Source organism: Sceloporus undulatus, chromosome 3, assembly GCF_019175285.1.
Source record: "Sceloporus undulatus isolate JIND9_A2432 ecotype Alabama chromosome 3, SceUnd_v1.1, whole genome shotgun sequence".
Taxonomy (NCBI): domain Eukaryota; kingdom Metazoa; phylum Chordata; class Lepidosauria; order Squamata; family Phrynosomatidae; genus Sceloporus; species Sceloporus undulatus.
In genome coordinates, this window is record NC_056524.1 from 201,192,617 (window position 1) to 201,207,145 (window position 14,529).

General features: G+C 40.3%; 2 protein-coding genes across 3 annotated transcripts in view; one reads left to right on the plus strand and one right to left on the minus strand.

Annotated features, from left to right (window-relative positions):
* Positions 1-9,996, plus strand: part of AFAP1L2 (actin filament associated protein 1 like 2) — a 122,114-nt gene extending 112,118 nt beyond the window's left edge. Inside the window, exons 14-20 of one of the 2 annotated variants that reach the window (XM_042460637.1) lie at positions 1,500-1,611; positions 2,376-2,615; positions 4,160-4,328; positions 4,533-4,697; positions 5,210-5,403; positions 6,933-7,055; positions 7,209-9,996. In XM_042460637.1, the coding sequence (XP_042316571.1) occupies positions 1,500-1,611; positions 2,376-2,615; positions 4,160-4,328; positions 4,533-4,697; positions 5,210-5,403; positions 6,933-7,055; positions 7,209-7,235 (1,030 nt within the window). In that variant the 3' untranslated portion in view covers positions 7,236-9,996. The remainder of the gene's footprint in view (positions 1-1,499; positions 1,612-2,375; positions 2,616-4,159; positions 4,329-4,532; positions 4,698-5,209; positions 5,404-6,932; positions 7,056-7,208) is intronic. The other variant, XM_042460636.1, reaches the window with a different exon arrangement.
* A 2,322-nt stretch (positions 9,997-12,318) lies between these two features.
* The window catches only part of VWA2 (von Willebrand factor A domain containing 2), a 74,803-nt gene continuing 72,592 nt past the window's right edge, over positions 12,319-14,529 (minus strand). Inside the window, exon 16 of the mRNA XM_042458491.1 lies at positions 12,319-14,456. Within this exon, the coding sequence (XP_042314425.1) occupies positions 14,323-14,456 (134 nt within the window). The 3' untranslated portion in view covers positions 12,319-14,322. The remainder of the gene's footprint in view (positions 14,457-14,529) is intronic.

Consider the following 14,529-nt stretch of genomic DNA (forward strand, 5'->3'; position numbering starts at 1 on the left):
GAAAAGAGTTTGCTCTGCTGTATAATACCCATTATAGGAACTGCATTCAATTGAACTAACCACTTCATGAAAATTTCATTGGTAAAAAATAAGGAATAAGAATCAGCTTGATTGGTCTCTTTTCTGATGTGATAATCAGGTTCAGTAACTAGCAATTTTGCACCTGTCTTTGACCATATTTAGGCTTTGACCTATAGCAGTGGGCAGTCATCATAAGTCCCTTTCTTGATTATTTTCTTTTTAGGTTCTGGTATTCAAATAGAATTCATAATAGAGTGATTTCAGCAGCTTTTTAGGCTTATAATGTGTTCTGACTGTATTTTTGGGTTTCGCTGAGTTCAGAATCGTTTGACAAAAATATCAGAGGAATGGCCCTAGAACATGGAAGAGGACTTGGGTCTCTCAGTGATCCCTGTCATCCAACACAGAAAATTCATATAAACCTTTAACAGACAATAGGGTAAGAAATATGCCTTTATTTCAGAATAAAATAGATATACCTCCTTAGTAACATTTTCCCTCCCAGAGAGACTTTGGGAAACTAACATTTTCAGTGGAAGACATTGTTATGGTTAAGACACAGAAATGTGGCATGCATGTAACCTTCAACATAGCTGATGGGCCTATTGGTGGATTTGGAAGCGCAGGCTCCCGTAATTACAAACCCCATCTCTGTGTTCCCAAGAAAGGTCTCCTGTGGCAGCAAACCAGTTCTAATAGCTTTCATTTCTACTGGGAACAAATCTTTTGTAAAGCTAATTATTCTTAATTACCAACTGACGAGCAAGCCATCCCTAAATACACAGCATAATAATAGTGATAGTTCAGATGTCACTGTCAGATACTTTGAGAATTGGGGCTTAGGCAACTGGAGAGGCAGGGGTGACAGATTTTATCATCCCTGTTAATTAAAAAACAAACAAACATCAGTGCTTTGACTGTTTGGACCTTGGCTGCAAAAGAGTAACTAGGGTCAATGTCTTGGCCTTAGCAGAGAATAGATGAGTGTAGGACGCTCTCATGAGGATGTGGTAAGATAGTGCTGAAATCTGTGCAGTGAGCCAGGAAGCCATTATTCCTGTTTAATCTATTGCTAAGGGATTGTAGTTTATGGATGAACTCCAATTCTGCTGTTTCTCTTTCCAATCTACCTTTGTAGTTCTCTTATTCAAGGACCACTGTTCTGAAGTCTGAGATGGAACAGCCATCAATTTTTGTGTATTCCCATTCCTAACATCTGATTTATGTCCATTTATCCTCTGGTGCAAGGACTGGTCTGTTTGGCTAATGTAGAGTGCTGAAGTACCCTTTCCAGTCTGAACTAAAAGAAATGGGTTTTGTGGCTGTTTGGTCATACTGTATACCTGTACATGTTTGAAGGAAGACAGGAGTCAGGAACATGTTAAAAGCTGTTAACAGCAGTGTGATCTGAGGCAGGACCCATCGCTTCACACAGCAAGTACAGTCTTTGATGGCATATCCCCTTTCACATTTTCCAGCTTAATGCAGAGGAAGTTCTCAGAGCCCAACACATACATTGACAACTTGCCAAAGGAAAAGGAGGAACAAGAAGAACTCTACGATGATGTGGATGTTCCAGAAGCAACAATGGTGAGGATCTTGCACTGGAGGCCATTTTGTTTTCAAGTGATTACTGCAAGAAAGGACAAATGAACCTAACCACATGATGGCCTAAACTGTACAATGTGCTTTGTTTCATATCCATACTCCTCTTTAATTGTGAGTAGCAATGAAATACTTTTTGTTCTGGAATGCTGGTTATGAATTCTACATAGAATTAACATCAGCATTGCTAAGGCTACATACGAGCATCCTGTTGGGGAGTTCTGAATGTGTGAAGTTACAGTACGACACAAAATGACTCCCATCCTGTTTCCTACAATCTCCACTTACCAGGCAGCAGCCACTGTAATTGATTGAGTTTGTTCACCGATCAAATAGGAAGCAGCTGACTGACATTTCCATCCCCTTTCCTGTGAAATCTTGAGTGCAACAGTCAAAAGCAGAACCCCTGAGCTAGAGATCTTCCCCAGAGTGGGGGAGACGATCAACCTGCTGCTTCCTGAATGACAAGGAACAGACCCCAACAATCTTAGTTCCTGCTGCGCAGTAACTGGGGATTGAGATCTTTTCACAGTCCCTATGTATCCCCTAAACTCAAGATACAGGGATCGTGAATATGAAACAATCACGAGTGTGTAACTGGGTTACAAATTCATAATTACTCAACAGGATTGCGACCAATAATATTACATAGTATTGAATTTTTGGTGTCAAATGGGGGTCTCACTCTTTCTGGATCAAGCTGTATTGATCTGAAATCATTCTAAGATGATATATTTAATATTTCTCAGGAGGAAATACCTCAGAGTGAAAGCAAATGTGAAGGGGAACAGGACAGAGTCTATCTTGACCTCACACCAGTTCAGACTTTCCTGTACTGTGCTGGCAAGCAGCATGGTCAGTTGTCCCCTTCAGCATCTCCTCCTCTGCAAAGATCTGCCAGCAAGAGTTCAACTGACTCTGAGAAAGATTCATCCATGGTCCATAAAGAAGGCGAGTTGAACAGAAGATCATTGGAAACTCCAGACAAGGTATTGCACAGACATGAATATGAAATACTGAGGAAGAGGGATATATCTCAATGGCTAGGTACATACTTGGCCTTCAGAAGGTCCAAGGTTCATTTCCTGGCAGTTTTAATGCACTGATTTTGTAGGTAAAGCACCTTTTATGACAGCAGGATGTACAGTTGTCCCTCCATATTTGCTAGGGTTAGGGGCACAAGACCCCCGTGAATATGGAAAAAACGCAAATAACAAAAACAACATGTTTTTACTGAGAGGACACCTCTCTAGGAATCTCTAGGTCCTCCAGGACAACTCTGTGGCCGTCTGAGAGACACTGACCACAAAATGCCTAGTAGTGTATCCTCTCTAGGAATCTCTAGGTCTTTCAGTGCAACTTTTAGTTAAAGTTGACCATAGAGTTGCACTGGAGGACCTAGAGATTCCTAGAGAGAACCTATTAATCAAATCCGTGAATAATCAAATCCGCAAATATCAAATCTGCAAATATGGAGGGATAACTGTATAGCCAGTTGTAGAAAGACAGCATCTAGAAAGAATTCTAGAGCAGTCATGCTAAATTGCTTCAGGTTTGGCTTCAGTCTAAGCCAGCTTGTTAAAATGTTCACTATTTCTATTAGGGTTTTTTTTTTAAAAAAATGTTCTGTATCTCACTTTTGCCTCTATTATTGGTCATAAAATCTAGTTATAAAAAGAGCAGGTGATGGAATCTCTGTCCAAGATTCCGAAAAAAAACAACAAGTCAGAGTAGATAATGTTATATCAACTAGATTAAGGTGGCTACTTCTGGCCTTCCAGATATTTTGGGACTTGAACTCCTATCGACCCTATCCAGCACAACCAGTGGTGAGGAATTACAGGAGCTGCAGTTCAAAAACATCCAGAGGGCCACATTTGTTTACCCTAGACTTAGAAGCATAGATAGTCTGGCTTCATAATAAAACAGTTTGCAGGGATCTTCAGTCAGGAGCAGCATTGGACCTCTTTCTTCACAACCCACTAAGGCACTGCACCCTTCCTCTGTCCCCACTGCCAAATTCCCTGCAGGCCAATTTCCAATGTTCTTTTCTGGTAACTAATGCATATGGAGGATGTGCAGCTTCTTTTAAAGAATTGTGCTTCCTTTTGTTGTGTGCTGTCAAGTCATTTCCAACTCATGACAACCCTAAGGCACTGGGGGTTTCTTGGCAAGTTTCTTCAGTGGGGGTTTGACATTGCCATCCTCTGAGGCTGAGAGAGTGTGACTTGCCCAAGGTCATCCAGTGAGTTTCATAGCCGAGCCAAGATCTGAACCTTAGTCTCCAGAGTCCTACGCCAATGCTCAAACCACTACACCATACTGTGCTTCCTAGAAATATCTAAGACCATGATTCTCTTAAAATAATATGCATGGCTGCCATCCTTCTTATTCACAAGGTGTGATATTATTGCTATGGTGCCAGCAGGGAAGTAGATAGGGATTGTGGTCTGCTTGTTGCTCACCCCATCCTAAATGGACAGCCAGCTTCACTGTTGTTTATTCTCCACTTTTCTTCCTGCTATCCCAACAGAAGCCTCCAGATGTGGATGAGCTCTTGCCACTGAGGACAACCACAGTAAAAATCCAGGCTCAGCAGCAGCAAATTGCCTTTCCACATAGTGGCCTTGAGTTTAAGAATGCCACCACAGTTGTGACTGCACCCAAAGAGAAGGGAGAACGGCCCAAGGCAGTGAATCCAGGTGGGTTTATTGATTGCTGCAACAATATCTTTCAAGCCAAGAGCTTGATGATAAAAACTTAAGAAGTGGTGTCTTCTGCTGCTAACTTTATAACGTGTGTCAAAATTCTTGTGCCAGTTCATGAAGTAGCCAGATTCCTGTAATTATGGTGTATTGCTAAATTATCTGCCATAGTTCAGTATAGTTTTGTGTCTCTGTCTACAGCACCTGTTGAAACCAAACTGGGCAAAAACAGGACAGAAGCTGAAGTGAAGCGATACTCAGAAGAACGAGATCGCCTGGAGAAGGAAAAAGAAGAAATCCGCTCCCAGCTGGCACAGCTTCGGAAAGAGAAAAGAGAGATGAAAGAGTTGCTGACAGGCTGCACAGGTAATATCCCTGTTCTGCTTGGTGGCCCATGGTGCCAGTTGAAGAAGAGTTTATATTCTTAAGCATAATGTGCCACCAGTTTATCTTGTAAGGTTGTGAGTTGAGGACTGATGTAGAAGAGATTCATCTTGGAGGATACCAGTCCTGATCTTAGACCTATTTCTTTAGGTTCTGAAGGCAGAAGAAGAAAGGATGTTTATCCTTGTCACCAAGAGTTTTATTGATAGCCAGTGTTTATAGTATAATTACACCTTCTATATCCAGTTTGCTCTGATCCTATCCCCAGTCTAAGATTATACTCCATGCATAAAACAAAGTGGATTGTAATCCCTGACATCTCATGCTGTAATAGATATGTTAGTCTAAGAGATACCATACAATTCTTTTTTATTTTCTATACATAACTTGCGCAGCCATAAGAAAAGGCAAATGAGAGTGAGGCTGGGGGCTGGCTGTTTGCACAATGACTGTCACTTATTAGTTTATCCACATCCATGTGCTTTATTTAACAGACAAGAGCCTTTTGTCCACAATGGAGCAAAATCTGAAGGAAATAGAGGAGGAATGCAAACGGAAAGAAGATCAGCGTGTAGACTTAGAGCTGAACCTTGTGGAAGTAAAAGAAAATCTAAGGAAAGCTGAATCTGGTCCAGTTACACTTGGTACTGCTGTGGATACCACACACCTGGAGAATGCAAGCCCTAAAGTATGTAGCTAGATCTTTTGATTCATGGTAGCAGTAGAACTCTTTTCAGCAATGACCCCTTTCAAATCATTTATAACAACACAGCAGATAGGGAGTCTATTTCAAAGTGTCTTTTAAGAAAGAAAAATAATAAATAAAAGGGAACATCTGCGCTCTGTTTCTGGCCTTGTCTCCATTTGGAATGGAGCCTTCTCTCTCCCCCTCCTCCTCCTCCTGGCACAGGTCCAGAGAGGACCCCTGGAGGTCCCCCTTGCTCCCTGCCATGCTTGCATCCAGCGATTCAACCATGGCAAGGGTCTGGAGATATAAACACCCCCCCCCGGTGCTGCCTTTTGGGGATTTTTAAAATTTAATTAATTGCAAAATTGTTGGATTAGTAAAGCAACTACTTTATATATTTAAAAAACCAAAAAGGGAGCACTAGGGGGGGGGTGACATCTCTGTGACATCATATGATTGACACATGAGCAGTGCAAATGGGAACAACAATTGTGTCCAAAAAAAAAAAAAAACACAACCTTGCACTGAGATAAGGAAATGTTCCCCTTTATAGTGGGAACTAGGGATCTTTTACTAAAGCAGAGCAAAGTGGAGCAAAGAACCTTTTAGAACCAATTTAGTGAGAATGAGGCTTCTGTCTGCTTTTTAAAAGACCTCAAAAAAAAAATCCAGTTACTGATCTCTTGTGTCTCGAATTACTGAGCCTGCAGTAAAAAAAATTGTGAAATTGCGTCTCTTTTGTCAATTTAGGTGCTGCCACTTCAAAGAATTTATCAAAAGTGTTCATAACAAAACATTTAACTGCAAAGCTGCCGTCCAGCCAGTATGGTTGTGGACATGCTAGTTAGATGATTTTTGGAGTTGTAGTCAAAAAATTGTATGCTTCCCCATTCTGATTAGCTGATTGATCAGCTTGTCCTCCCTAAATTTATGTGAATAGTAAACAATACATAAACATATAGAAGATAAGTCTATCCATTATGATGAATCTGCCCTTGCAATTTAAGTCAAGGACCAACATCTTGGATCAGTTATTTACATTAGTTGTAGAGGGCCACAGAAAGACCAGGTGTGACTTCAGTGTGCACAGTCAACCAGAGTTTGAGGACAGTCAAAAACACACTGCAGAAATATTCCAGTTTGAGACTGCTTAAACTGCCCTGGCTCAGTGCTAAGGAATTCTGGGAACTGTAGTTTTGTGAGACATTTAGCTTTATCAGAGAGCTCTGGTGCCACAATAAACTACAAGTCCCAGGATTCCCTAAGACTGAGCCAGGGTAGTTAAAGTGATCTCAAACTGGATTATTTCTGCAGTGTGTTTTTAGACCAAAGTTTACAACTACAGCTTCCAGAGTCCTCACAGCCAGTGGCCTTCCCTCCAAAAAGTGACTCTTTCAAGCTATGCTTTTAGCATTAAAAACCAGAGCCCTAAGCAAGAAAGGCTCCTTGATTTCAAATGTTTAGCCAACATATGGTTATTTTAGTACAGTTTGTATGACCACAATTATCCTCTTTTTCCATAAAAACAGATGAAAGTTGCCAACTCTATTAATAGTACTGAAAACTCGCCCGTCAATTCAGCAATGGCATTAAAAAACCGGCCACTCTCTATCATGGTCACAGGGAAAGGAACAGTTCTACAGAAAGCTAAGGTAAGGAGTATATGAACCATATCCACTGTGCTTATGATTATAGTAACTCCATCTTGAGCCCAAGGAAATGTGGCCTAAGCATTTTTAATGGATAAATCATGATTTAGAACCAAAGACAAACTCTTCTAAAGCATATTTTCTTTTCTTTTACAGGAATGGGAGAAGAAAGGTGCTAGTTAGGTTTTCATAGTGTCAAGAGTGGACTTATGACTAGAATTGGCCATTCATGGACTACAGGATACTGTTGACAGTAGATAAAAGGTCTGGAAAAGGCAAAGTGCCACAAGAAGTATGTATACTGTGTCGCTCCATCTAGAAGAAATTATGGACCCTGGCCAGATGCTTTCAAGCTGTGTATAGGATGAGATCCAGCTTGCCATAACGGGGCCTTTCTTAGAACGTTGCTCCTTTTAGCAGAGTTGCACTATGTAGCAGCACAGAGAGTTAACATAAGTGGAAACATTGATTCTAATCTCATTGATGTCATAAATACTTTGCTGTACATACAAATGCTTTTGTGTATTTCTAGTTTTGGTGGTTATAGCATTGTGCAATCCAGGATTTGTTGTTAGCAAAAAGAATTTGGTTTCTAGTCAGATCTCTTTAATGTTGCGGTGTTACACTAAGGGGTTGTCGGGGAGGTGGGGTGTGGGCAAGGTAAACTGAAGGCTCCTTGTTAGCCTTTTCATTTGGATATTTTCTAGCCAATGAAGAAAAAATTGAGAGAAGTTTGGGGCATCAAGCAACACAACTAAAAGTTGGCTGCTTTTTAGCTGTGTATAAAATAAGACCCAGTTTGCCAAAAATAATTCCGACCCAAAGACATTATGGCTTAGAGTTTAATGTTGGTACAAAGCACATATCTCTGTACGAGATCTAATAAACCAGTTACCACCATCAGAACTGACTGGGACACATCCTGAATCAGTGGATTCATGGCCACTTAGCAACTTACAACCACAGGGAACCTCTCTAGATCCAGTGATATATCCCACTTTGTGAAAGGATGTGTCCTGAACACTGAAGAGAATTAACACGTCATGCATACATGGAGGCTCAGTTTGTGAACAGAAGCCAGAAGGTTATTTAAAATGCAAAAAGAGTTAATTCTTAAATTGCTGCAACTGACATTTGAAGGTGATTTGAGGCACAATGGTGACATTTTCTTTCCTGCCTTCCATGATGTGACCCCTAGTGATGCCAATACCGTTTACTGAATTTTGCAGTGCTTCTCGTTAATATCCATATAATTGTTTCCTTTTTGAGCTAGTACTACATCTTCTAATATTCTGTACAGCCATCAGCATAAGGACTATGCCCTATATGTATGAAATTAAGTTCAGAAGTTTAAAAAGTCATTACCCAAATACTGTGAATGCTATCACAAAAAGATTATTTGGAAGAATACATAATCTTTTTCAACATATTTTGTCATAGCTTCTCCGATAAACAAGAGTATAATTACAGCAAGACAGGACTTGATTGAATTCTCTGCAGAAAATCTGTTAAACCCAAGGAAGATTAGGCATGTCTGATTTTATTTTTGATTTCATTTGCATGTGAATCATTTCTCAAAGCAGGCTATATATAAAGGGGAGAAATTGATGTCAAATACTTCATTCCAACATTGTGCTCGATGATGTAAAGTCAGAGGGACTCAGCAGGCTTACCGTAGTGCAAGGACATTTACAGACAATCGTTTTCTCATGCAACAAATTAGTTGTTGCAGGAACTCTAAAGAGCAGTGGCCCAGCTAACAAATATGTTGTGATGAAGTAACAGTTTCTCAACAACAAAAGCTACAAGGAAAATGCTATAGTACCCAATAGTTTATATAAACTGAATATAGTTGTTTGTGTACTGTGTACTATGACTAGGTGTTACAAACTTATATTCTCTTCCTGAGGGAGATGGTTGTAAAAGAATGCCTTTTGTCAAACAGATTTTTCCAGTGTGACAAAAGATATGCTTTTATGACCATGTCCCATATGAAAAGAATGGAAGTGCTGGAATGACATACAGAGAGGTACGGAGAAAGCTGCTGCTACTCTCCTGCTCCATTTTGACGTTATTTTGTCATGCGATAAGTCTCTTAAATTAAATATGAGAAGCCTTACTTATTTGTGTTTGTAACAAAGTTTGGCGGTATAATACACACTGGTTCTTAAATACTGCTTCCAGATCTTGGAGACTGTTGGGCCAGTATATATGCTCTCAGTAGAACCCTGGTGGCATAGTGGTTAAATGCCAGTGCTGCAGCCACAAGGTTGTGAGTGCAATCCCAGGCAGGGCTACAAGGTCTTCTCCATCCTTTCATAGGGCTGTAAAATGAGTACCCAGTTTGTTGGGGGCAATTGGCTTACACATTGTAAACCGGTTAGGAAGTGCTAGTTCACTGATAAGTGGTATAGAAGTGTACTTGCTAATGCTCTTGCTAAATAGCATTATAACATGTTTTGTGATTCTGTATTCTGTTGTGTCATTTACTGGTGCTACACAGGTGTTATGTTGGGGACATTAAGGCAAGTAGGAGGTAGAAGAGTCAAGAAAGCTTTGGTACTTTCAATGCCCTGACAACTGGAAGCATCAATGGGGAAAGTACCAGAGGTGTAGCAGTTGACTCCTTTGCCCCACCTTTTATGCTACAATTCTTTGTTAACACCTATGTACTATAGCTGATGAAGTCAGGGCACAGAGATTCCACACACAAGCTGAGAATCTCAAATCCAAAAGGTTCACTCATGGATCTGTGCAAAAGTACTATCATTGCATTCCTAGATAAAATATAAATTCCTCTTTGTTGTACATGTGTCTTTCCAATCAGTGGCTATTTTACAGAGGTGGTTTCTAATAAAAATAAAAATGTTGGCTCTATCTTAAATGTGTGCATTTTTTCAACAGTTTTTTTTTCAACAATTACATAGTTCAAAGTAAGGAAGCAATCATATTGAATTAGGAAGATTCAGACAAGCTTTTCAACTATGTACCCTGGAGAGCTATCATGCTTTCAAACCACTCACCAACCTCTGGGAACCTCATGGATTTCACAGGGTTTTCTTAGGCAAAGAATACTGAGGTGGTTTTGCAAGTTCGTACCTTTGAAATATAGCCTTCAGCACCTTATATTCATTGGTGGTCACCCATTCAGGGCTGATTGACCAAGATCAGATGAGATCTGGTGCCTTTAGTGTATAGGCCATTGGACTCTGAGCATCATCGAAAACTCTGCAAGAGAACTCTTCTTTCTCTCCTATGGCAAGACTTCTTAAACTAATAAAAATCACATTCTCTTGTCCACTAGGGGGCATTCATGCAGCATTTCACATTTACTGGCCAGGACCCAAGCATCATTTCCCCCCCAGCTCTCTACAGTCTTAAATCATGGCTCCCTTTAGCTCACCAACTTGTTCATTCCATATATACAATCTCATGAACCACCAACAATGTTTTAATTCTGGCATGACTGGTATATATTCTACATTTGAGGGGGGGGGGGTGTCACACCAGCTTTTGATAGTTTTAGTAATAACTCTCCGCCTAAGACTTTGGAGATGTTAATAAGGGAATTCTCACTGTCAGTGTCTTCATTTTCTTCTTTTGTAAGATGGTTTCAAATGTTAGGCCAATTAATTTCAGAAACCTAGTGGTACAGATGTAGCTTTCAACCTCCCCAATTTGACAGGGCCAGTCCTAGTTGATTCTGTTGTCCTATTTTTTTTCAGCTGCTTTGAAAATGTCCCAGCTTCTCAGTTGTGTTCCCACTTTCCTGCCCCCCCCCCCCGCAAGTTTACTTCAGCTGCTGCAAACTGAGTTAAAAGTTCAAAAGTAGTTTGTACTCAGTTTACTCAGCAGTGCAAAGTGGAGGGACGAAAAAACTTGCCCTTCCCTTTAGATTCAAGACAAAAGCAAATCTCCTAGCTTGTGTGTTCATCTTCATCAATAACTTTTGCCACCTTCGGAGGTTGCTTGAATACACATGTCCTGGTTTTCATCTATGAAATGTTGAGGAATACATAGAGATCCTGCAAAGGGGGAATGTAGTGTAAAGGTTCCACAGATGAAACTAGTGGTGTCACTAATTTTGGGGTCACTTGATGCAGTAATTCAGGGTGTCCCATATCCCCCATTGACTACCTCCCATACCCCACCATACAGAATCCTTAGTAAATTTTTTGTACTAATGTTACTCATTAATGGTAATTCCTGTATATTACAGAATGTAATGGTAATAGTTGTGACATAAACAACTAGTAAAATTAAAAATTATACTTTTAAATTGCAATATCATACGCACAGCCTGAATGCATATATGTAGTTTCATGTGATTGAAGTGAACATTGGGTAAAATGGGATTTTTTAAAGAAAATCTTTTTAAAAATGGGCTTCTCCTTTCTTCTCCCATTGAGCCCCTCATCCCACTCACACCATCTCTTCATCGTTTTCATGGGACACAGGTGAATGCCACAGGCTGTTTCTGTCCAGATTTAGATGTTTGAGGAGCAGTGGTGTCACCCCATCCTCAGTGTCAGCTGGTGTGATCCAAACATCCCACATTCCCCTAATGATGCCACTGTAGGAAACTGCTATATGTCCCCTCTCATCTCCTGCAGGACTTACCTTTTAACCACTACAAACCCCATTCCCTGGCTATTTAGTAGCCAGTGCAGAGCTACAGAGAAGCATCTGGCTATGTCCCTTTAGACAGACACAGAATAATGGCATCATCTACTGAGACTTCTAGGAAAACCACAATGGTGTCCTTGGTTTTTGCCTCTGATTATACAGACATAGCCAGGTGCTTCTCTTCTCTCCACCAGACACTGAAGGGCCCTGGACTAGGTTCCAGAGCAGCTAAAAGGTGAGCCATGTAGCGATTTTGGTCATTCTGACCTCCACAACCAAACAGACTTGTTTACCCCAGTGTCGAACACCTGCATGTTTTGATGAGTACTAGCTTTCTGAAACCAGTTTCTGTTTCTTCCAGGGTCACTGGCAGTTTGCAAAAAAAATAAATAAAAAAATTAGAAGTCTAATCACAACTCCACTGAAAATAAGTTAAATTTGTCAAAAGATTAGTCAAACTGCATTATTTCTGCAGTGCGGATGCAGCCCTAGTGTTATTGTGACTAGCAGCTTTTAAACAAGCAATTTTTCATATTATCTTTCCACACGGTAGGACTTGGTAACAAAATGGTGTTGGTACATAAAGCTTTTATTGGTTACTGCAGCCCTTATATGCTTGCTGCTGATGCAGTGCTTCAAATCTCTATCAGGCACAATTAAAGAACAGTTTTATACTGTACAAGCTAACTCCCCTTTTACACCCCAAACAGGGGCATGCTTACACACACACACACACACACACACACACTATGATCCACAATGTTGAGGGTCTGAAGGCAAATGTAAGGGAATTCCTTCATTCAACACTTAGATCTCCATGTGTGTTTCAACATGCACTCAAGGGATGTTTGTTTCAATCAGTGAAGGGGGAGGGAGGAATATACAGAAATGCCTCTTTGCTTGCAATGTAAGCAGAAAGGTGCTGCAACTCCCAGCTCTAGCTAGCACAGCCAATAGCGAGGAACGCTGGGAAGTGCAGTCCAACATCATCTGGAAGGCTGTACAATTCCCACTTTATAGTTATATTTGGTGCTAGCAGTACTACTGGACTCTTCTAATGCTCAGTGGCAAACTTGACATTTTAAGGAACGTTTCTCATTATGAAAATTATAAAAATTGAACCAAGAAGACTAGAGGGTAGCTGAAACATACCTGGTGTAATTTCTCTGTCCAGCCAAAGAAAGAGGAAAATTATTAATAGCAAAGAAAAGACATTGCAATTTGAATCGGGAAATAGAAGAGAACAATAGATATGCAACAAATTTTGAAGCAAGCTTGTCTCATTCTGATTTGGGGCAATAGATTTGGAAATCTGTGGGAGTGTTAAACTGTGCCCATGGGACTAGGGATTGTGACCCAGAAGATGCATGCACTTTCCTGTTTGGTTGCAACACCAACTATACTTTGTAAAATTTATTTTGCAGCCTCTCTAGGAGACATGGAAACAATATTGTTGTGTCCACTCTCTACAGCATCACACCTTTTAGAGAGGAGAAGAGAGTGCATGTGACCTCCAAGGCCATTTTTGTGACCCCACCACCAGCTCCACAATTTTTGCTCTCAAATGCCCCCCTACACTCCATTTCACCATGTTGTAGGACACTCCAATGCTGTTTTAGACCCAACAGAAACATTTTTCTAACAGCAGGTGACCTAAAAATTAACCATCTTACGTCAGACTATAATGACCTGGAGGGACCCAAATATGGTGAAATAGTTCTTGCAGTCTCCTAGGGGACTTAGGAGGACATTTTGCTACCAAGAAATTGAAACAACTGTTCTCAGTGGTGTGTATATGCCTTCCAGTCATCTGTTGATTTAATTGCGACCCCATGAATGCCATAGGGTTTTCATAGGCAAGGAATACTCAGAGTCAGTTTTGCTAGTACCTTACTCTTAAATTTGGTATAGCACTTGGTATTCATTGCTGGTCTCCCATCCAAGTACTAACCAGACCTGACCCTGCTTAGTTTCCAAGATCAGACAGAATCTGCTACCTTTAGAGTACTTGGGCCACATTTTCATGATGGTAAAGGCCATGTGACCATGCAATGCCCCTTGGAAAGCAAATATGGTCCCCAGTGTCTGACAATTCCCCCACCCTTTGGGGGCTTTATTTTATTTATTTTAAAAAACACACTGAGGAGGAGGGTGGGTATATACAAACCCCTAAAAGTCTGGAAGTTGCTCACACTTGATCCATCTTAATCCTGTATGCAAACAAACTCTAGTAATGTAAAATGCCATAAGCCCTTAGTAGCTAAACTGAGGTAAGTAACAGATCTCTGTAACTTCTAAGTATTTTGGAAAGTTGGGGAATCTAATAATATAAACTTCATTTTAGTTATTTTACTGTTTTGATTTGGTTACAAAATTATAGCATCATTTTGAATGTCCCATGCATTAAAAAAACAAATTTTTAGAGCTAAAAAACTTACTGTGTAGCACCTTACAGTATCAGTATATCAATAATAAATATTGAAAATAAAAATATATTGGCAACCTCATTTGGTACACCAGGAAGTGATTCTGTGCAAAAGTCTCATGGTTTGAAATAGCATTATTGCTTGTAAATATTTCCTGTGTTTCAGTTCTTTTGTAAGCATATTTTCTGTAGCTAAAGACCACAATATTTCTGATGTCCTCACTGAGTCGGCATCATCTGCCTTTTTGACCGCTGCTGAGTTCTGTACAGCTGCCGCCATCCATGTTGGTTTCGAAGATCACGGACTGTTGCTGGATGTCTCTGTGACTGTGAAGCGTTCCCTCTCTGAATTCCTAAAATAAAGATAATAAGACATTGTATTTCCAGACCAACATTAAGTGTTTAGGGAGCTGTTTCTGATCCACA